The sequence below is a fragment of the Chrysochloris asiatica genome, unplaced genomic scaffold, assembly GCF_000296735.1.
Source record: "Chrysochloris asiatica unplaced genomic scaffold, ChrAsi1.0 scaffold00432, whole genome shotgun sequence".
Taxonomy (NCBI): Eukaryota; Metazoa; Chordata; class Mammalia; order Afrosoricida; family Chrysochloridae; genus Chrysochloris; species Chrysochloris asiatica.
Window position 1 is genome coordinate 156,426 of NW_006408950.1, and position 25,375 is coordinate 181,800.

The following is a 25,375-nucleotide window of genomic DNA, read 5'->3' on the forward strand; positions in this document are numbered from 1 at the left end:
TGTGGCTATGAAGGCTAGAAGTGACTGGTTTGCAAGCTTTCAAGAGGGAGCCTAGCTCCAGATGGGGCAGGGATAGGCAGAACCTCCACTGAATGATTCTAAACTGTTGGGACCGGGCTGAGGAAAGGAAATGGGGATAAGACTCTTGTGATACAACAGTGAATACCTGCAGCCAGGACTAAATGTGAGGGTCAGAAATGTAGAGGCAGATTTTTTTTTTTTTTTTTTTCAGCAAAAGGAGGAGATTGATTGATTTTGCAGTCCAGAAGTGGAGGTCCCTGGTACCACCAAGCAAGAAGAGCGGAGAGTGTGACCCTCCCCAGAGAGGCAGTGAGGCCAGACATGGAGACAGAGATGATGGTGTGGACAGATGGAGTGGCTGGGGACATAGGACTCAGGGAGGGAGAGGAGCTATTTGCTGACAGCCAGGGGGGTTGGGCCTGTGGGGTGTATCCTTTCGTTATTTGATGATGCATGGAGAGGATTGTAATCATTGCAATGAAATGAAATATGATAGGATGAATGTGATGCTGAAGTGGGGCAGAGGCAAATAATGATGTATGCACAACCTTGGAACAACAGGGCCCTGGGATACAGAGATGGAGACATGGTTTGAAAGGGAAAAAGGGGGGAAATTTTTTAAAAATTTAAAAAAAAGATAACAGATTTTTCCACAAACTTTTTGAAGTCCCCTCATACATGAAATAAATATTTCTTTAAAAAATTAATTTCATGAGAAGGAAAAATGGAGGGGAAGCTAGATAAAGAGACTTACTTGATTTCTTGATTTTAGAATCCTATAAACTTAAGTTCAACTAGATGTTTGCTAATCTGTTTTGTTCTGTTGCAGAAAATACACATAAAAGAAGCAGTAAAGCACATATTCTATTCAAATTAATGCTAAAAGTCTTTCTGACTTAATAAATAAAAAGCTGAAAATCCAGCTTTTAGTCAAGTACCACTTTAGTCCCAATTACTTAGATTTCCTTTGATGACACAGATGGAGAAAAAAAAACTTCAAATAAAATCTTAACATTTTTGGTGAAACTGAGTGGCTATTTCTTAAATCCTCTTCCCCAAATATAATATAGCCTTAGCTCCTACTCATAATAAAACAAAAAACATAATTAATACCAAGTCCTTAAAGATTCATTTCCATTTTCTACTTACCAAAAGATGTAGGAAGAGTTCTAAGAGTCATGATTTACAGTTTCTCAACTCCCTTTCTCTTCCTAAGGTTTTTATCCTTCACCATTCCTAATCGCTCGTTCTTTTTCTATTTTCAAGAAGAGTGATTCAAACTTCAAGGATATCCCAACTGAATTTACTGACTGAGGAAAAGTGTATAAAATAAGTCTATCTCTATCAGAATTTGCTACTTGGGCTCACATTAGAAAAGAGCCACTATCCACTCTGGTGCAACACCATCATATCCTGCCTCCTACAGGATCTTTGGTAGCGTAGTGGTTACGAATAGGGCTGCCAACCTCAAGGTCAGCAGTTCGAAACTACCAGCGGTTGCACAGGAGAAAGATGAGACGTTCTGTTCCTGTAAAGATTTACAGCCTCGGAAACCCGTGCAGGGTCACTAAGAATCGGAACCGAAACCATGGTACCTACCAACAACAACACATGAGTTTTATTTCAAAAGGAAGAGAATAAGAGTCACAATAGATGGATCCTATCAGAACCTCAAATCCCTACATACACACATAAACAAAAACTGGTTAAGAAGAGTTGTTACGTAGCATCGAGTTGGCACCGACTCATAGCAACCCTATATGCACAACAGAACGAAACACTGCCTGATCCTGGACCAACCTCACAATAGTTGCCATGCTTGAGCACACTGATGCTGCCACTTTGCCAAGCCATCTTGCTTGGGTCTTTCTCTTTTTCTCTGACCCTCCACCTTATCAAACATGATTATCCTTCTCCAGAAGCTGGTCCCTCCTGACAATATGTCCGAAGTATGAGAGACGAAGTTTGGCCATCCTGGCCTCCAAGGAGCATTCTGGCTGCACTTCTTCCAACACAGATCTGTTTGTTCTTCTGGCAGCCCATGGCACTTTCAATATTCTCCTCCAACACTATAACTCAAAAGCATCAATTCTTCTACGGTCTTCCTTATTAAGCTTTCGCATGCATATGAGGTAACTGAAAATACCCTATCTTGGGTCAGGTGCAACCTTAGTCCTCAAGCTGACATCTTTGCTCTTTAACACTTTAAAACAGGTCTTGTGCAGCAGATTTGCCTAATGCAGTATGTTTTCTGATTTCTTGACAGCTGCTTCCATGAGTGTTGATAGTTGATCCAAGAGAATGGAGTCCTTGACAACTTCAATCTTTTCTCCATTGATAAAAATGTTGTTTATTGGTCCAGTGGTAAGGATTTTTGTTTTCTTTACATTGAGATGCAATCCATACTCAAGGCTGTGCTCTTTGATCTTCATAAGTAAACATTTTAAATCCTCTTCACTGTCAGCAAGCAAGGTTGTATCATCTGCATATCTCAGGTTGTTAATGAGTCTTTCTCCAATCCTGATACCATGATTTTCTTTATATAATCCAGCTTCTCGGATCATCTGCGCTGCATACAGGTTGAATAAGTAGGGTAAAAGAATATAACCCTATCGCACACCTTTCTTAATTTTAAACCATTCAGTGTTCCCATGGTCTGTTCGAACAACTGCTTCTTGGTCCATGTACAGATTCCTCATGAGCACAATTAAGTGTTCAGGAATACTCATGCTTCTCAATGTTGTCCATAGCTTGTCATGATTCACACAATCGAAAGCCTTTGAAAAGTCAGTCAATAAATAAAGCACAGATAAACATCTTTCTGGTATTCTCTGCTTTCAGCCAAGATCCATCGGACATCAGCAATAATGATATCCCTCATTCCATGGCCTGTTCTGAATCCTGCTTGAACTTCTGGAAGTTCTCTGTCAATGTATGCTTGCAGCCATTTCTGTATTACCTTTAGTAAAACTTTACTCACATGGGATATCAAAGATATTGTCCGCTGATTTCCGCATTCCGTTGGGTCACCTCTCTTTGGAATGGGCACAAATACAGATCTCTTCCAATCAGTCAGCCAGAGAGTTGTCTTCCAAATTTTTTGGCAGAGATGAGTGAGTGCCTCCAGTGCCACCTCACTTCCGTGAAAGATTTCAATTTAGGGTTGTTGTTGTTGTGATGTGCCGTTGAGTCGATACCAACCCATAGCAACCAGATGGGGTTAAATTTTTTTCATTTGTTTTATATCCTTTTTCAGAAGGGCTGAACCAGGAAGGCAGTTAGTTTTACAACCATTGCTATTGCAAAGTGCCGTCGAGTCTATTCTGACCCATAGTGACCCTGTAGAGGGTTTCCACAGAGCAGCTAGTGAGCTTGAACTGCCAACCTTACAGTTCAAATGACTTTACAATCTGACACATTAACACACTACACCAACCTTGTGGTTAGCAGTCCTTTGCTTACTCTAACACATCACATACCAGGATGTTGTTGTTGTTAAGTACTGGGGATTCGGTTCTGACTCATAGTGACCCCGCACAGGGTTTCTGAGGCTGTAAATCTTCACGGGAGCAAAAAGCCTCATCTTTCTCCCGCGTTACAACTAGTAGTTTTGAACTGCAAATCTGGAGGTTAGCATCCTGATTCGTCACCACTACGCTATCAGAGCTCACCAGGATAGTAGGCCGTAAATAGGTATTTGCTGACTGAAATAATTACCCAATTGTCTTGTGTTATTTTTATTCATTTTCTATTACTGTTAAGAAAACAATTTATAAAATTAGAAGTAATTATTTCCTTGAAAAAAAGTGAAAGAAATTTCCCTTACGTTACATTTAGATTTTTAATTCTACTATTAGCGTAGTGGTTACGAATCGGGCTGCTAACCTGAAGGTTGGCAGTTCGAAACTACCAGCGGTTCTGCGGGAGAAAGATGAGGCGTTCTGCTCCCCTAAAGATTTACAGCCTCGGAAACCCTGTGCAGGGTCACTATGAGTCGAAACCGACTCCATGGTACTTAACAACAACAAAAATTCAATATAAGCAATTAAGGTTCTTCTCATATCACCACATCTAATCAATAAAGTAAAATTTTAAAGTCAAAGTTAATTTGATCAAATGTAACAACCTGGTTTATTTAGCTGGTAGTTTCTACAGCTGACACTTGACAATTTGTTCCTGTGAGGCAAACACCAACCAAGCAAACAAACAAAAAACTTTTAAGATCAATATTAATTTAGATGAAATAGCAATCATTTTGTAACAATATAAAATTAATTTCCTGAAAGTTTTACCCCAAATTTCAAAGGTGGAGTCCTTCTACTATTTTTTAACAGCTTTATTGGTATCAGATTACCTGCCATGAAACTCACCTATTTTAAGTGTTCAATGAAATTTAGTACATTTACAAAGCTGTGCCACCATCACTACCACTGGTTTTATCACATTTCCATACTTCCAGAAACATCCCACGGTGCTCATGTACAGCCAATCAAACCATAGTCCAATTCCCAGCCACTAATTTAATGTCTGGTAATTCTCCATACATGGAGAATCATATAATATGTCATCTTTGAGGTTCATATGTTGCAGCAACCATGTCAGTAATCTGCTAAAGCGTATTCCAATGTTTTGTTTTATTTTTTCATTGTAAGCCTGGTATAAAATTTGTAGCCTCTTTTACAAGAAAGTAAGAAAAGATGAACTGCCAAAAAATCTGTTCTTTCTCAAGTCCACAAAGGAATTCTTTTGTGACAATGTAGACTAAGCACCGGACTACTAACTACAAGGTCTTGGTTCAAACCCACCAGCTGCTCCTTGGAAAGTTTACACAAAGTCGTTGTGAGTCGGAAGCAACTGAATGGCACTTACCAACAACATAATCCACACTACTGCCATAATCTATCTAAAATGTACATCTGATTACCTTAAAAAAGCTCTTGAATGGCTCTTAAGGCAAAGCTCCTTGGCAAAGTACACACAACAGGTCATGCCACATACATGTCCAATCTCATTTCCTGCTGCTTCTTTCTTGAACACTTTACCACCTATCAATACTAAAGTATATACCCCAAAGCTCCATCACACATCCACTTAACAAACTTGAATTAATCTTTCAAAGACATCATGTCCCAGTGTCAAGTCCAGTCTCATTCTCTTAGTGCCATCTCAGGTACTAAGGCTCTGATCATTTTAACTTCTCAAACCATGTTTAGCTACCTCTCTTACCAAACTCATGACCCTAAGTACTAACTTCATGTCTACACAACATTGGTGTTCAGTAAGCATTTGTTCAATTCAATGGAGGACGTTCTGACTATAAGTGCTCTTCTGCTCACTTCACAAAAAATCAAGTGCATGGATACGGTCAACTCGAAAAGTGGTGGAGAAAAAGTAGAACAACACAACTTCAAGGTATAAGACAGTGATCCACAGAATAGGGTACACACCAGGGGTCAGTGATATATAGCCACCAGACAAATCTAGTATACTGCCTGCTTTTGTAAATGAAGTTTCACTGGAACACAGTCATGTTCATTTAACATACTGTTTACAACTGCTTCTACCTTATAAGGCAGAATTAAGTAGTTCGAAGAGAACATAAGGGTTGAAAAGTCTAAAGCATTTACTATCCTTTAAAGAAAAATTTTTCTGAGTCCTGGTATACATTAGGACCCAGGGCAAGTCTATGGGGTTTGGGAGGAGGAAGGGAGTGGTGGTGGAGGAAAATAGCAAATTCCTTCACATTAGTTTTTCCCCCCTCACATACTTTCAAATTTCTATTTTATGTATGATTTCTAATATAGTAACATTTTAGTAGCGCAATAATGTATATATACTTCCTAAATTAAAAAATAAGGATTTATTGGAGAGGATATGTGCTCTAGTTTTTTGGGTTTTTTTTAATGCAGGTAACTTGATAAAAAAATGAACTCTTAAGTCTTAAGACAACAGCCTACTTGAACATTCAGCAATGAAGGAACAAAAGGATCCAGAAGTGCTTCAAATCACAGGAAAAAAGGCCTGGAATTAAATTTTCTCCAAGTCAAAATGGATAAAAACATCTCTAAAGACTCTTTTAATGGAGCTAAAGTATTGTTAATCAAACAATGCATGTAGTATTACTATTCTTCAAGTTAAATGCAATAAAATATGAGCTATGTAAATCTAAATCACTTTGAAAATGGTAATATATATTTTTTAAATTAATGATAGACAACTAAAATGCAAACTTGTCCTTCCAATTCCTGAAGCTCAACTGCCTGATAAATAATTAGTATATAATGAATAAATAAATAAATACCACTAGCTATATTTTTTAATCTATCTGTACATAACAATTTAATATAACTTTGTAACCAAAGTGTTAATATGATAGAAAGGTTGCTTCTGTTTAAGACAATAGATGCTAATCTAGGGATCTGAAGACCACCCTCCCCCATTAAATAGATCATTAGCTTAGGGGGATCGTTTCTAATAACAACTAAATTGGGGTCTGATAAGCATCAACAAATCTATAAATCAAAGTTAATTTACCAGTCGAACCTGGATTATTGGTGAGGTTACAGTTGTCATTCTATGTAAACTCAAATTCTCCAACAAATAGTCACAGCCCCCAGAGAGAACTACACTCTACTCTGCTCACCTTTTTAAGGCTTTTTCTGAGGCCTTCCGAGATGACTAGCATCAGACTTTTTGAGGAAGGCTAGCCATTAGACAAGGCATTTCCCCACGATCTGACTGCTTGAAGTGACATCCAGGATCAGGTCGATCCTGTATCCAGGAATCATGACCCTCCCTGAGGCACCAGTCATCGTGAGACAGTCAGTGCATTTTAGCACTTCTTGAAAACCACTGGGATGCTCCTTTAGCTGAAAGGAAAAAAAACATCAAAACTACAACAAACAAAGCAAGGGGGGGGGGGGATCAATAATTCAACCTGAAAAAACAGAACGTGGGGAAATATATACCAAAATAGCCTTGTCTGGATAAAAATGTAGCCTTGCCTTAATGTCAAGACCATAGTTTCAACATTGTTTCAGCCATTGCATTACATTTATTCCTAATACATAAATCTGAAATATTTAAAATCTACTCTAATAAATCTGAAGAGAACAATTGAAAAGTGGAATTTAAATAAAATAACTATTTATGAGAGTGCAGCTAACTCCCATAAATAATCAGGTATTCATAAAACAGTTATAAGAAACTAGTAGCCTAAGGCTTATGTGAGTGTGCTCCTTCAGATGTTCAATCACTCAACATTTACATTCTCTCAAATTGTAACCTGATTTAGAGAGGTACGGAATACACTAATAGACAAAGGATAATAGAAATCTGCCAATGCCACCATCTGATAACCAATCCACTCTTATTCTTAAATACATGACGAACAGAAGTTTTCAAAGGAATTAGATGGGCATCCTCTTTAACTGACCTGACACCAGCACCAAGTCTATCTCACATGCACAAAGCTCTCTCTTATTCTTGGCATCTTCATGAACTTCAATGCGCAAGTGTATTTGATGTAAGTGATTTTAAATGATCACATCACTATGTCTAAAAAAGTTGATAAATAAATAATAGGATTTAAGGCTAACTTATTTAATCTGTTTCAAAATAAAAATTCTACTTATAGAAATCCAGAAATAAAATTCTTCTCATCACTCTTGTTTTCAAATATAAAATACCTTTCCTCCTAAGACGCGTCAAAAGGCAAAAAGAAAACCTGGAGGTTATTTTCAGTTGACTTAAAATTCCTTTAAAGTATCTTTGCCCTAAAGGCAACGAATGGAGTCCTGGTGTGGGGCTGTGAGTTAATGCGCCAGACTGCAAAGCCGTATGAACTGCAAGGTCGGTGGTTCAAGCTCACCAGCTGCTCCTCGGAAACCCTATACAGGGTCGCTATGGGTCAGAACCAACTCAATGGCACTTAACAACAACAAAGACAATGAACACTTTGTCTATCACACAATTACTTTGCAGTACTTTCTCTTATTTATCCTATATTCGCAAGTTAGTTAATGATACCACGAGCCACACAGTTTCCCAAGTCTGAATCCTGGAAACAATACTATTCTAATGTTCACTGGGGAGTCCTGGTGTGGCGCTGTGGGTTAATGTGCCAGATTGCAAAGCTGTTTGAATTGCAAGGTCGGAGGTTCAAGCTCACCAGCTGCTCCTCAGAAACCCTATATAGGATCGCAATAGGTTAGAATCGACTCAATTGTACTTCACAACAACAACAACAATTTTCACTGGCTTAGTGTTCGTCCTCCCCATAATTCTCTGGAGTCCTGGTGTGGTGCTGTGGGTTAATGTGTCAGACTGCAATGCCATCTGAACTACAAGGTCAACAGTTCAAGCTCACCAGCTGCTCCTTGGAAATCCTACACAGGGTCACTTATGGGTCTGAACCGGCTCTTAATGGCACTTAACAACAACAACATATTCTCTAGGAATCTTGGTGTGGTACTATAGGATAGGCACTCAACCTCAAGGTCAGTTTGAACTGCAAAGTCAGCAGTTCAAATTCACCAGCTGCTCCTCAGAAACCCTATAAAGGGTCGTTATGAGTTGGAACTGACTCAGTGGCACTTAACAAGTGTTTCCCTGGACTTCTATGTACTTTGCTAATTCTTCCAATTTTATCATCCTTCAATCTATCCTCTCTTACTTTGATGATGAATATACATTTACTAAAATGTAAATCTGACCAGATCACTTACCTGCTTATACTCTTCCATACTTTCTGAAAAACTGGCATAGCTGGGGTATCTGACCTCCTCTAATTTCACAAGGGGGTTGAGAATCAAGGTCAACAGCCCAAGGCTGATTACTATAAAGCAAAGGTCAGATATACTTCTACACTACAACCTTTTTACCACTGTCCCTCCCACAGCATTTTTTACTCCTCTGCTGGGTTCAATAATTTGTTGCAATGGCCATATAGAACTCACAGACAATACTCACAATTACTGCTTTTATTAGAGAAGTAATAGGTTACAATTCAGGATTGGAAACTACTTAGGATAAAGTTCTTCAGTCAGGACAACCTCCTTACAGCCTTGCCTTCAGACAGGCCTTCTCCCTGGACCTTGGTACCTTGGGTCTCTTGGGCTGGCCTGGCCTCTGTCCTACTCAGGCAAGTGTTACATAGCAATTTAGCTCCTTGAATAAATGCCCAAAGGCACCCCACTCTACTCCATGCCTCCTGCACAAAGACTTAGTTCCCTCGCTCAGTAGCTCTGGATGTCCAGAACACTCTCTCTTGCCAGTCTCCTGGTTCTGCTGCCTCTGCTCGTGCTATTTCTCTGCCACTGCTTCTCAGCATCTCCCACCATCTCTATTGTTACAACTCTCTATCTCCTGGATCTAGGAGGTTCTCAGTGCAGGGACCCTGGGTCCAAAGGATGCAGTCTGCTGCCGTCTCCTCTTCTTGATGGCAGTGGGTCCTCCCACCATGCTCTGGGAGTGGCTCATTTAGGCGAGAGGGATGGCAAAAATAACCAATTCCCTCATTAGGGTTTTATGTATGTTATTTGCATGATCCCACCCCCCAAAAAGGATGCCATACATGCATTAGCAGTAAGCTGTCCAATCCCCTTGGTGGCACCTCATTTGCATAGCCCCACTCAATCTTTTGATGGAGATTACAAGATCGTGACTAGAAAGGCCATATAAACATGACCCATTGCACTGCAGGCCATCTCTTGCTTTTTTAGCCATGGTTCTTTAATACTTTGTTGTTGTTGTTGTTATGTGCCGTGGAGTCAGTTCCGACTCATAGCAACCCCATACAGGGTTTCCGAAACTGTAAATCTTTACGGAAGCAGAAAGTCTCATCTTTCTCCTGCGGAACAGCTGGTAGTTTCGAACTGCTGACCCTGAGGTTCGCAGCCCCATTCGTAACCACTATGCTACCAGAGCTCCTTCTTTAATACTTAGAGGGTAAGTAATCCTTTTACCAGATCAAAATAGTCCGTAACAAGTAGTCCTTTTGCAAGGCTAAGATTCATCATGGTGAGGTGATTCAGGTACCAGTTATTCAGGTCTGTTGCAGATATTCAAATGATCCAGTGAGGTTTTCAAAAGTCATCTCAGCTTCACCCTAGGCTTAAAATGAGTCATCCCAGAAGCTGAAAGGAGGGACCTCACAACCACCAAGAAAAAAGAGCCAAGAGTGGAATGTGTTCTGTGGATTGGACTCAGAATCCCTGAACTGAGAACAGAGACAGATAGACGACAGAAAGAGAATTTACACTAGAGACAGAAATTAAAAGGGAGAAGCATCGGTAGAGAAACAATGGCACAACAGCAGAGGCAACAGAGCCAGGAGTTTAACAGGAGACTTCCTGGTATGTTTCCTCGCCCAGAGAGATAACTGAGTGCCTTCAGGCAGGAGACCTACTGATGAAATGGGGTGCCCCTGTGTACCTATTAGCAGAGCTAAAGAGTTTTGCAACATTTGCCATAACAAGACAAAGTCCAGGTAAGCCCAAAGAGTTAAAGGCTAGAAAGAGGCCTGTTGTGGGCACAGATGAGAAGAGGCTGTCCTGATCATTTCTGAATTGTAACCTGTTACTTCCCTAATAAACCCCATAATCATGAGCAATGTCTGAGTTCTGTGTGCCCACTACAATGAGTTACCAAACCCAGCAGAGAAGTAGAGAGTACCATGGAAGGAATGACTGGTGTCAGAACTGATAAAAAAAAGTTCCAGTGTGACCTCCAACTCATAGGAATCAGCCCTGGGCTGATGGTGATTCGCTCTCTTCCTCTCATTAAAGTGAAGTAGGTCAGATGTTACCACATCATTTTTTACTTTGCCCCTACAAATGAAGTCCAATTTTCTTAGGGCAGTACCTGGCCTATACCTACACTTCAAGGAGCCAATCTGCCTACCTATTGTTAAATGTCATCGAGTCAGTTCCAAACCATAGCAACCCTGTACAGGGTTTTCAAGGAGTTCCTGGTGAGCCTGAACAGCCGATCTTTTAGTTGAAACCAACTTTGCAGTCCAGTGCATTAACCCTCAGTGCCACACCAGGACTCCACTCCTACCTACAGTGAATATTCCCATCATATAATTTCTCCTCTTCCAGTACACTGCTTGTTATACCTCTATTCTTTTGTATGACTCGTTCTAGTCCTAAAATGTCATAGTTCAATTCCCTGGTCATCCTTTAAAACAAAGCTCCTTACTTTATGGTTTTTCAGAATCTTCTCTTTAGTTCTGCCATAAGATTTACTGCAATGTATTACAATCACTTATTTACTTGCAGTCGTGGTGTGGTGCTGTAGGAAAGCACTGGACTGCTAACTACAAGGCCAGAAGTTCAAACCCACCAGCCACTCCTCAGAAACCCTATACGGAGTTCGCTATGAGTTGGATATGATGCTGCTACTATTCTTGTACACAATCAAAGTTACCATGTATCACAGGAAGAATTGTTATTGAGTTAATATAAAATATCCTTCAGTGATTCAAAATCTAAAAAACAATTTCTGGAAGGGTATTTTAGTGGCAAATCTTTAAAAAGCAAAAATTGAGTCTAACTGTCATCATTTCCTTATAAATTGTTTTTATCTGAGTCAAGTATGATTTTGATTTTCTTTTAATGACAGCAGTTGTGTGGACATTCAAACCTGAATTATATCTGAGTAAATAACCCAACACTTAACCACTGAGACACTAGGGCTCCTTGTAGGGGCAACACGAGGTCAGAGAAGGATAATACAAGTGTTTTCCATAAAAACGAGGTAAGTATACTAAGTAAGTCTTTGGAAGTCCTGATGTGCCACTACAGGATAAGCACAGACTGCTAACAACAAAGTTGGGGGTTCAAACCCACCAGCTACTCCTTGGATACCCTAATACAGGGTTGCTCTAATGGAACCGACTCACAGCACTTAACAACAACATGCTGATTAAGTAATGTTGTTGTTCTTTGAACTAAAAACTCTTAAGCTAGGGATAGAAAGTATATGTATATAGAAGACAACTGTACTCTAAAAGATGTTTAAGACTGTGACCTTTGGAAGCAGATCACCAGGCTTTTCTTCTGAGGCGCCTCGGGGTGAGTTCAAACTTCCAACCTTTCAGTTAGTAGGTAAGCACTTAACTATCTGAGCTACCCAGGAACTCTAAGTGCATGCTAGTGATGATGGTGCTGGTGATGTGCTGTGGAGTCAGTTCCAACTCATAGCGACCCTGTACAGAGTTTCCAAGGCTGTAAAATAAATCATTACAGGAGCAGAAAACCTCATCTTTCTCCCATAGAATGGCTGGTAATTTCAAACTGCTGACCTTGTGGTTAGCAGCCTGACTTGTAACCATTACACTATCAGGGCTCCTAAGCACATGCTAGATGTTAATTATTTACTCCCCCCTTTCTTGTCCCTCTCTCATTTCCAACTCAAGAGTATAAAAGTCCTCATCAATTCAGCACACTGTAAGCAGTTTACTACAGAGTGACTACAAATGACATAAAAAGTTTACATTTTAGGGCTATCCAGGAACTCTGGTAGCCTAGTGGTTATGAATCGGGCTGCTAACCTCACGGTCAGCAGTTCCAAACTACCAGTGGTTCCGCGGGAGAAAGGTGAGGCTTTGCTACCATAAAAATTTACAGAAACCCTGTGCAGGGTCACTATGGGTCAAAACCAACTCCACAGCACATAACCACCATAATCTATTCTAAACCATCATACTAGAAATTATCCTGTTACAAAATCCACAGAAGCTAGATATCTCCATGAACAACTGCCTCCTTTGCCATAAGACCAGAAGAACTGGATGGTGTCCAGCTACCATTACTGAACATTTTGATCAAAAATTCGATAAAAGAATCCTGATCAAAAGGGAAGGAAAACAGAACAGAATTTCAAATTCTTATAGACTCTATACACTTTCTAGAAAAAGAAGGTAGATGAACCCCTGAAACTATTGCCCTGAGATAATCTTTAAACCTTAAATCACAAATATCCCCTGAAATCTTCTGAAAATCAAACAGTAGATTAGCGTAAGTAATAAAAATAATCTCTCCCTTGATTATTATGCTCTTTTAAGAACTATCTATGGGACCAAACTGAGAACACCAACTCCAAAGATTAGACGGTAACCTTAGGGGCAGTGAGTTTATATTAATGGAGGAGGAACAACTCAAAAAAGAGAGATGAGAAAGGCTACACAAGAAAAGAATAAACAAGAATGTAATCAATGTTACTAAATTCTACAAGCACAAACTGTTGAAATGGTGTTATGCTTAGTTGTGTATATTCCAAACAACAAAAAAATAAAATTTAAAGAAAAACATGTGTAACTAAATTCCATTACAGTTTAAATATGTATATTATTTATATCTTAGATAAAATATTTTTTATGACTTTATAAGACAAAAACATATCTAACCTACTTTTTGCTAACATTTATTTTCATTTGCTTTTTTTGTAGTTTTTATTGTTTTGTTTTAAATACTTGCAGTCGTATTGTATTCTAAAACTATGGTTTCCAAACTTATTCTGCATCAGTATCAACTGGGATACTTTTAATCTAATAATACAGATTTCCAGGTCTTTGTCCATCAACTGAGCCAAAATTTCTAGAATTAAAGCCACAGCATGTATATTTTACAAAGCAACCTAGGTAATTTTGATGAAGCCATTTGAAAGTTCTAAATGTAAGATCTAACTGGACTGCTACCTACCAGGTCAGCAGCAGCTCAAACCCACTAGCTGCTCTACAAGAGAAAGATGAGGCTGCCTGCCTGTTCCTGTCAAGATTCAGTCTCAGAGCATTACATAGGGTTGCTATGGAATGGATTCAATGGCAGGGGATTTGTTTTGGATTTCATTCTAAATATCAGTAATTTACATATGTTAGAATTTACATAAGACAGTAATAAAACATTTCCAAAATGAAAATTGCTTAACATATGAAGAATGTATTGATTATTGACTCTGACAGACTAACAAATGTACACTGGAGTTACTTCACCCTCTGAATAAACACTATTTTGGTATATCCTACACACAGAATCCTGTATTATAGATTAACTTAGCTACTGTCACCATACAGCTTCATGAAAAAAAAAAAAAAAAAACTGTTGTTAGGTGCAATCCAATTGGTTCTCAAACAACAGCCAATCAGTATTTCTTTACAATTACTCTCTTGTTATTTATGTCTGGAAACAGTCCATAGGAATTTTTCTTAGCACATAATCTTGAAAAGTGAAAGCTATACCCAATAAGAGTACTTCAAATGTGATTTGTTGAAAATTTACTACAGCTATTAGATGGAAATATTCATTTTAATAATTACATGTATTCAGTATGCTAACAATTATAAATGTATACACACTTCCATGACATACTATTTTTTTAAGCACCGTCTAATCGGTTCCAACTCATAGCGACCCTGGGTAGGGTTTCCAAGGAGGAATTTGTGAGTCTGAACTACCTACTTTACCTCATGGTTCTTGGTTAACTTTGATGAAACCACCTCAGAAGTAATGAATCCAGAGGTTGAGAAATAGGGCCAAAAATATGGGTAGAAAAAAAACCCCGCAAATAACCTGCATCCAGCAAATTCTTATTAAATGTTCTTAAAAAGTTGAATTGGGAGAGGCTAACATTTCAAACTCACCAGCTGCTCATTGGAAACTCTATACAGGGTCACTATGAGTCAGAACCAACTCGATGGCACTTACCAAACAACAACAACATATACAGTAATATCCATGTATTTAGAACATTAGAATCACAAGTCAGACAGGAGCTAATCTTGAGGTTTCTACTGAGCCACTAACAATTTCAATATAAAGAGGCACTGTTCAATAATTCTATCATACTACAATAATGACGCATCCCTCAAGATACCTTAACAAGTCTTTAAAAAAGGAAAAAAGTTCCCCAAAGTTCTAAGTGTCCTGGGAAAAAGCAAGCAATTTAAATATGTGTCTAAATTCTGAACTTTCAATCAGTGCAAATCACTAAGAGTTAAACGCAAACTATAATCCCTGCCAGTTAAGATAAAACCATTCGCAGCCCCAGAATGATGCATAAAATCCCTATGTCAAATATCCACATTTCACATCCCCCGACCCCCTCCAAAAAGGAGGGACTAGAAGCAAATACTGTTGAATGATGATGCACAGAGGGAATTGTAATCATTGCAATGAAATGAAATATGATAGGGTGAGTAGAAAACTGATTTTCTCCCATGTAAACTATCACTCAATTCACAATAAAAAATAAATAAATAAAAAATCCACACTTCAAAGACTGAAAGATTTTACATCAACTTTTGAAAACTGACAAGTTGAAAGATAAGACCCCAAACTATAGCCAAGATTACTCAGACATTCTTTCTATAAACTACTATCTTACTAAACTGTCCCAAGAAGTTATCAAACAATTTTTTGTTGTTGTTAAGTGCCACAGAATCGGTCCCGACTCACAGTGATCCTGCATAAGATTTCTGTAGAGCGGCTGGTAGGTTTAAACGTCCAGTATTTATCCTACAGCATCACACCAGAACTCCAGTTAATGTATAAATTGGTTTTAAACTAAGGAGCCCTGGTGACGCTATGGGTTAACAGCAGAGTGTGCAGTTCAAATGCACCAGCAGCTCCACAGGAGAAAGAGGCTTTCTGCTACCGTAAAGATTTACAGTCTTAGAAAGCCTATACAGGGACACTATGAGTTGGAATCGACTCAATGGCAGTTTGGTTTTTTTAGTGTTCTTAAATTGGGAGACGCAACAAAAAAATCAAACTGCTAATGTTAAAAGCCAATAGTCCTTCTTTTTTCCCTTAAAAACATCTTCTCTAGAATGTTAGGCTCCAAAGCAATCATAACACTGATGGAAAGATATAAATGAATCTTTCAACATACAGAAATATTTTCAATGTAATACAGGGAGTACCCAAATTACGAACAAGTTAAATTCCTCAATCTGTGTTTATATGGAATTTGTAAGTAAGATGGAATAGTTAGGTACAGTTTGTATCTAACTTCACATGTTCGTCTTAGTATACAGTATTCAGGGTACCTTTCAATGCATATAAAATATTAGAGAAACACTTCCATATACACTAAAACATAATAAATATAAATATGTTTCCATGCACATCGCAAAGTGGTACCCATTTGTTATTACTAACCATTTTATGCACTTCAAATTTTTATATGACTTTAATACAATAACCCTATATATATATATAATAAACCTGAACACAAAGATTTATGTTTTTAATATAATAGAGTTGTTCTTAACTACAGGTTGTACATAAATGACATCCATAACCCAGGGACTGCCTGTGCTACTATTAGCACTTTCAAGGAAGCAAAAATAACTACACACTGTCCTGGAATGTCATTCATCCTCAGGACGGCACTGGTGGATCTATCCTGGACTGCTTTATTGAGCAATATAGTTAGCCACGTGTTTCTGGAATCATAGTACAAAATAGTTTCCCACTGCAGGAAGTACTAGAAAAGAAGAGAAGATTTGTGCAGGCAAGAAAAACTAGGGAAGAAAATCTTCAGTAATTCTAATTACTATTTTGAATTCTGCCAAAGTAGTTGATATATTAGTAAGTTAACATGATTAATAGTACTATACCATAATAATATTTATCAACATCAAACATTACTACTACAGGGGTTAAATACGATAGGTTTCTTATGTGTCAGAACTCAAAGTCCCAACTAACTCATTTTCCACAAATAAAAATAGTGCAATCAGTTTTCTCAAATTACTCCATTAAAAAATAAATGGCAAAAAATACACACATATACTTCCAATCCAAGTGTTACTCAAAAGCCCTAGACATGGTTACCTAAAAAAACCATACTAGAAACATACTCATCAACCCAGATAATGGCCTGGACTTTGAGTAAAGTCACAAATTAATGTACATTGAGCATACAACTCAAGTTTTCACCTGTGATAAAAACCTGCTACTCTTCTCTCCTAACTCCTAGCACACTGCTAAGTTACTAGCTGTCATAGAGGACATTGTTGCTGTTAAATGCCGTCAAGTTGGTACCAATTCATAGTGATCCTATATAGGATTTCCAAGCCTTTAAATCTTTGCAGGAGACAGAAAGCCTATGGTACTCTGTATTCTTTAGACAAATTAAGTTATTAAACATTTAGCCATTTTGACCTACACGTCTCAACCAAATCAAGAGACAATATGGCATCAAGTTTATCTATTAACTATTTTCTAGTTAATACAACTGAATATCAGGCTTTTTCCACAAGGCTCATAAGTGTGAACTATGCGCCATAGCTGATACCAAATCATCTACAAGATCCTTAAATCTCTATCAAAATTGAAATTACAGCTATAAAAATTCACATCATACAGGATTGAACATGAGCACAAGATAGATAACACTAATCCTCCCTCTTTAATGTTCCCATTCAGTTAGTTTGTATCTGTATCCTTATTCATAAAACTGCTTAAGAGGTGATCTCCTCCATAAGACTGGGAACTTAAAAACCAGAACTCCATCTTATCCATCTTCGTTACCCTCACTGGCTAGGATCGCTCTGGCACAAAAGTCATTCATGGAGCACAACGGGAATGAGAAATATAGAAAGTGAAGCAGAGAGAAATCAGGAGGATAGAAAGTATATTTACCAACACAACAAAACATACAATCAAAGAGGGACAATATTGTACCAAGAAACAAATACTGGTCTACAGTAGGGACTGGGATGGCTTTGAAATTTAAATAAATTCTTATCTAGATTTTGGAAATAACCAATGTTTACTTGAAAATTTCATTCTACTTCTCTGGATCTCAATTTCCTCATTTGTAAAATAAAAGATTAGAATAAATGAAATCTAAATGTCCTCATATGCTATGAGGATAATTTTAAAGCAGCAGAAACACTCACTCCTAAAAAACAGCACTAGAACAGACATAACTAGTCTTCTATGTTAGATCATTTTGACTCTTGAGCAAAGGATATCATACAGGTGGAATGCATAACTCCATAAATAGTAACATATCATATAAACAACAGTCACAGCTAGCCAAGAATTACAAACACGTACTCCCCTAATGTGGAAATTTTAATACATTCATTCAATAAATGTTTTTAAAGTAAATTTTACCAAAGACAAAGATGCTAGGAAAAAAAATATATAAAACAAAATTATTTTTGTTATTCCCTAGTAGAAACTGGAGTCCTGCTGTGGCATTGTAGGAGAAGCACTAAACTGTTAAACCACAAGATTGGTGGTTCCAAGCAGCTCCTTGGAAACCTCAAACAGGGGGTGCTATGAGTCGGAACCAATTCGACAGTACTTCACAACAACAGTAGAAATTACAACACAAATCAGATTTTAGCATGCATATATGCACACACATACAAATGAGCAAAACAAAAAGCATCTTGATGCTTTTCTGTAAATTGGAAGGCTTCTTAAATCATATAATTTAATTAATTATTCAGATTAGATAAGACCAAAATGTTACCATATTTGGCCAAAATTAAGCTACAACAATATGTACATGTATAGTACATTCTCTGTCCCACAAGATGAGTTGTGTTAGGACATTAAAATCCAAATATGCAAAGGATCAAAGACACTCATAAACCTGAAAATTAAAACAACTCACAGGCCTATGTTTTATAACCAAAATAAAATTCTGCCATAAAAGAAATGAACTTCCCACTTCAGATAAGAAGTAACAGTAGTCATCAATTTTGAGCTCAGTGACTACCAGACTCAATACAACATTGTCTAGAATCAATTAAATCTGTGCTATGGCAAAATATTGTCGAAGATATAAGAAAAATAAAGGTAAGACCATGCCACCCACAAGGATACCTTTTCAACCACATTCTAAGGTAATTCTGATTACACATAATCACATTTCTCAAGTACCATTCCCAAGAACCTAGGATGAAAGGAAAAATTCCAATACCCATGTGCTTCTTAAGATTATTTTTTTTAATCTATAGGTGGTCTCAGAAACAAATATTGCAAATAGCACAGATTCACATACATGGAAACAAAATATACTGCAATTCTCCCAAGCCAGTAAGGCAGATCACCTGGGAGGGGTTATCTCACATGCAGGAAATAAGTCTAAGAAAGTCCAAAAACTTGTTAAAACATCAGCCATGGAGCATACTAAAATTAACTACATACAGCACATAAATTGTTTAATTATAGATTATAATCTACCTAAATTTCTAAGAATTAGATCCTAAATTTCCTCTAACATCAACTGTTCAAACAAAACAATTCTAGCTCTCTTCACCCAAAACGAAGATCAAGCAGTCAAGACTGTTTACTTTACAGTCTTAACAAGTACTTTCACAAACACTTCCTTTCAGAGTTTCAACAACCTTCTGAGATAAGGCAAAAATTGTCATCTTTACCTCATAAATAAGGATACAGAGTTTGGGCAGTTAGATAACTCATCCAAAGTTAATGGCTAGAAAGTAGTTGAGCCAAAACTAGGACACAGATGTACTGACTCCATATTCAATTGGCATTCCACAATATCACACAAATGAAAATACGAGTAAAAATTCTTGAACTTAAAAACTATGACTTTTCCTAATTAATCAAGCTCTTTGAAAATGTAACAGAAATTTTAATTAAGACACCAAAGCAAATAAATGCAAACAGTAGTCAAAATAATCTTTTTAACTCAACCTATTTTAAAAAATAAACAAAATGCTCAAGAGCAATTCAAATACTACAGTAAAAGCACCGTATAGCTTTAAAAATAACATTTTATTGCTTTCACTCTATAGCAGCATGTAAAATCACCTCTCTTTAATGAATGCTAATAGAAAATAGGTGAAATTAGCTACAAAGTAGTTAAACCAGATTTGACTCAAAGAAAAACAAAAATTTCCAAAATCTCCACTTTGCCTAGTCTGAAAACCCTATCGGCTTTACTACTCTATAGTTTAGGAGTCTCCACATTAGAGTGCACACAACAATCCATTCAAATATGGAAAGAACTTATTAGAACATGGTTTCCATTTTTTTAAAACCTGAAAATAAGAACTTCATTTTACTAATATTAACTATAGGGACTGACACTGCCATCTTCATATAAACGCATAAACACACATATATTTGGTATGAGCAGTACGTGCAAAACTTGTTCACAGAAGGGATTCCTATTCAAGAAAATTTAAATGGGCCATAGGAAATAGACTACATCAAATAATCAAGAGAACCTCATTTAAGGTGCTTAATATGCTACAGTACATATACAAATAAAGATTTCAACTGAATTTGTATAATCAATGCTGTTATAAGCAAAACTTACCTCATCCTGCACTCCACTGGTTGTAGTCAATTTGCTCCCATCAGTAATCGTAATAATTATTGCTGGCTCCAAAAAAAAAGGGTTTCTTCCCTAAAGTCAAAATATACATTTGATTACACATTAAGTTTCAAACTCTGCGACTTACAATTTTTTTGAATGAAAAGTTGATTGCATAATAGAGCATATAAGATCACGCTGACTTATTAATAAAGTTCTTACATAGTATATACCTGATTATACATTTTAAGAGTTTATAAAGGCACATAAACTCAAACAGTGATTAACCCTGAAACAGTAGGATTAAGTAGAGAAAAAGGTGACTTTCTACTTTTGTTGTTTTAATTTTACAATGAACATTTATATTGATGTAATTGAAAATATAAGCTAATTTCTTAAAAGTGACCCTAGTAGTTCAATTCTAGTAATCTGGCATTTTTTATAAAGATCAAACTGCAGCAATAAAAATCATTTTCTGATAACGTTTATTAAAGTGCAAGCGGCACCTGGTGAGAGCTGCCATGTCTGTAATCAAAGTGACTGAACAAGAAACTTGGTAGAAGAGGGGACCTGCACTGAGAGCTGGCTCCATGGAAACTACTCTGACTACTCTGACCAACAAGAAAAATGAAAACTAAGAAGAATGGTTACTTAATGCTGGGGAAGAAGAGAAATATATTTCTATTACCTATTATATTTAGATAACTGCCACCTCCTAAAACACTACAGTATACACAAAACATTTGTTGAATGAATGTACACTTTGCAAACAACAATTATGTGATAATATAATCATCATAAAATAGGCAATCTGGCAAGTTAACTGTCTTGATCAAGTCACACAACTTCTAAGTGGCTTATGTATTTTTCAAGCTGATGCCCAAGAAATAATGGTACCAGAAGAAGCAAGAGTCCACTGATCAAATAAAATTAAAATGTATTGGCTATAACATGTCACCCTCCAGAAGACTTCAAATATATAATAGCATTCAAACGTTATGGGAATTATGCAGGAAGAAAACATGAATTAATTGACCCCTTCCTCCTCTACAACATTCATTTTAAATGGAACACATTTTTGGGCAACATTACACTATACTGCCTCTCACACATCATTCACCTCTCAACATGAATAATCAGTTCAAATAATGCACGTCCCCTCATGGGCCTATAAACAGTAAATATTCATTCCCACCTCTGAGCACTGACTAGTTCCCTCAAGCGAAATGCATTTCAATTTCAAATAATTTTTTTCCAAAATTTTAAGCCACTAAAGAACCTAGTATTCTTTTATCTTATATTGAGAAGCCAGAAAATTCATCACATTTATAATTATACATCAACAATCTACCATGGAAAAGTCTTCATATACGGATTGAATTCATGTTCTGACATAACTTTTTTAAGAGCCATAATATTAAAAATCAAGTTAAAATGTCTTTATGTTATTAATTTTAAGTTGAATTCAAATGCTAAAATCAGTTTGTTTCTTTTCTATAAGACAAAGCAAAGCTTTTAGTTGAAACACTGCTGGAGTAGAACTATATACATACCACTCCACAAAGGCTACGTCTGATATAACTATTAAAACCAGGCTCTTGGTAATAATAATAATAAGGCATGCGTATTAGCTGATTTTACTCTCAAAACTTACTAAGGTAAAATGTTCACAGTGATTAAAAGCTATAACCCATGGTCATCCAGCTGCTAAGAGATAAAACCAGAATCTTTATAAGACTTTCCAAATCTAAATCAGTCTTTCTGCAGCATGTTAAGGTCCTGTTGGTTTCAACTAAGTTCTTAGACATAATTCTACAGCAACTGAAGTTATTCCATATTCACCCAATAATTAATGAATGGTATTAAGTTAGGTCTCTTTTTTATATATAATCTGTAATGAAATAAACTACAGTAGGAATACTCCTTTACTTGGTTTCCTGTTGCTCTGATTCCTTACCTACTAATTTTTCTATATAAAAATGAATCTACCTTCCCCTAACACAGTGAAATAAATCACAATGTAAAACAATGATCACTTTTGAAAAAGACTATATAACCTCAGGGAGCACGCTGTCTCCATAGGCTAAGCACTGGACTATAAACCACGAGGTTGGAGGTTCAGGTCCACCAGGCACTCTGCATGAGAAAGACAAAGCTTTCTGCTCCAGCAAAGATTTACAGCCTCGGACACCCTACAAAGGGTCACGATGAGTTGAAACCAATTCAACAGCACTTCACAATAAAACTTCAACCAATCTTCAGAATATTTTGAAACAATACAAGATACTGGCTTTAAAGTTTAGGACACTCAGTTAAAGATCAAAGGTTAAAAAAGTAAAGAAAAATATTACTATCCTTGTTGTTGTTAAATGCTGTCGAGTCAGTTCCATCCCATAGGGACCCTGTATAGGGTTTCCAAGGAGCCACTGGTGAGCTTGAACCACCAACCTTGCAGTTCAAACCGTTTGCAGTCTGGCGCATTAACCCACAGCGCCACACCAGGACTGCTATCCATATGCACCTATATATCTTAACCAGGCCTAAGATCCCCTTCTAAGAAGAAAATGGTTAGTCAAGAATCACACTAGGAAAAGCACTATCAGGTATTATAAAAAAATAAAATAATAATTATGAAATGAATAATGTATGCACAAAAGAATGTTTTATTATTTCTTCAGGAAAAAAAACTTCATCTGACTCTGTATATATAAAAAATGAAGTGCCAAAAGTTGCTCAGTTGGGAGAGTGTTAGACTGAAGATCTAACCGTCCTGGTTCGATCCCAGGTTTCGGCAGTTTAAGTGTTTTAGAAGCTCTGGTAGTGCAGTTAGTTGTATGTTGGGCTGCTAATCCCAAGGTCAACAGTTTGATTTTACCAGCCACACTGTGAGAGAAAGGCTTTCTGCTCCTGTAAAGATTTACAGCTTCTGAAATTCTATACCATGGTGCTATGAGTCAAGAATAAACTCCCTAGCACATAACCATATAAAAAATGTTTCACATTAATCTAAGTATTCAACATGAATTTCTAAGTCAACAGAAAGGCCTAATATGTTGCTTCAAGAAAGTTTGCCTATATACCATTTTGTCTCTTCCCATGTTTTACAATATTGGTGAGAACATAATAAAAACTGACTGGCATGCTAACCCCCAGCGTCTAGTAAAAATCCATGTTTTCTTTGTCAGTATCATAAAATTACTATATTGTTTTCATAGAATGTACTTTAACATTCAAAAGTCTAAGTTACTTATTAATCACTGCAATACACTATCATGAAGTAGAAAATGCCATGCTTCTATGGTTTAACTTAATAATTCTTAAGCCCTTGTATCTGGAATCCTACTGTGGCAATGTAGGATAAGCACTGGACTGCTAACTGCAAAGTCAGCGATTCACACCCACCAGCCAGATGCTCCTCGGAAATCCTATACAGGACCACTAAGAGTCAGAAGCAGCTCAAAATAATAATTAAGATAAAAGCTGTTTATTACTTTATAACCAAGGTGAATTTTGAGTGCAAGTCTACTAACGTACTGTTCCCCAATTGACTGACTTCAGAAACATACTTATTAAGAATAAAAATGGTTTCTCTCAAATGTAAGGATTTTCTTAAGTGCTGCCAAGTCACCGGGATCCTACATATGGTTTTCGAGGAGTGGCTGGTGGGTTTGAATCTTGGTCCCTGTAGTTAGCAGTCCACTGTTTGTCCTATTGCTGTTGTTGTTGCTGTTAAATGCTGTCGAGTCGGTTCCGACCCATAGTGACCCTGTACAGGATTTCCAGGGCTGTAAATCTTTATGGGAGCAGAAAGCCTCATCTTTCTCCCGTGGAGCGGCTGGTAGTTTCAAACTGCTGACCTTAAAAGTTAGCAGGCAGATTCATAACCACTACACTACCAGGGATCTTAAAAAAAAAACACACAAAAAAAAAAACTGCTAGGACAAAGGCAGCCAGTAGAGGGACTGCAAGTTAACTTTTGCCATTAACAAGCTCCCAAGCTTTACTTTCAAAGGGTTCCTGACCTAAAGAAATCGGGCCAGATCACTAGGAACTACTAAGCAAACAAACTATAATTAATACTCCACTCTCAGTCATTTCCTACTTATTAATGGAAATCTTTGTCATTAAAAAAAAATCTGATCTTAATATTGGCCAAAAGGCTTTAAGAGTTTTGCCACAAATAGTATTAAGTAGAAATTTTCATTTCCCTTAAGATTTTCCTATAGTTCTCTCAATTGAGTATTATCATAAATAATTAAGATACCAAATATCAATTATTTTCATTAAATAATTAAAGTAAGAAGATTATTGTTGTTAACTGTGTCAAGCTGATTTTGGCTCCTAGCAGCCCTGTATAGGGTTACCAAGGACTGGCTGGTGGGTTTGAACTGCAGATCTTGCAGCCAGCAGTCCAGTACTTATCCTACAGCACTAAAAATTATTTCTACAAAGAAAATAACCTATTCTGCAAAGTTTCTAAAATGCAAAATTAATTTCTCCCACACATAAACGGATATATGATTTTTTTCACTGTCTGAATTCTTTTAGCTTTACCTAAGAAATTTAAATTGTGATGGAACCGTGAGCAAGAATTTTAACGTACTTTTAAAAAGCTCCTGGGGTGGTGCTGTAGGATAATTAATGGACTGCTAAACGCGAAGTCAATGGTTCAAATCCTTCAGCCTCTCCACAAAAACCGTATACAGTCACTAAGTCAGAAATGACTTGATAGCACTTACCAACTTAAAAAGTTTGTTGTTGTTAAAACAACCCTGAGTAGTAAACATTTTAAGGGCGACACCCACTGAAGGCTCAAAGGACTCTAGTATCTGACCAGTGCCACCAACTCCAACATGTGCACCTGCCCTTTGAACAACACATAAGGATGGCCACATGGCTGTCTGCCCTAGAGTTTTCTTATGATTTAAAGGTTTCTACTGAAGGGGAAAATATACACCAAAGGTCAAGTTGACTCTCCTATGACATCATCTTCAGTAGTCTGATTGTCTAGCTGGTTTTGCTGTATAACAAGAATGCTGTA

At 37.2% G+C, this 25,375-nt stretch overlaps 1 protein-coding gene across 1 annotated transcript in view; it reads right to left on the reverse strand.

Annotated features, from left to right (window-relative positions):
* INTS6 (integrator complex subunit 6) overlaps positions 1-25,375 on the reverse strand; it is a 140,401-nt gene that overhangs the window by 99,087 nt on the left and 15,939 nt on the right. Inside the window, exon 4 of the mRNA XM_006876936.1 lies at positions 20,338-20,427. Coding sequence (XP_006876998.1) covers positions 20,338-20,427 — 90 coding nt within the window. The remainder of the gene's footprint in view (positions 1-20,337; positions 20,428-25,375) is intronic.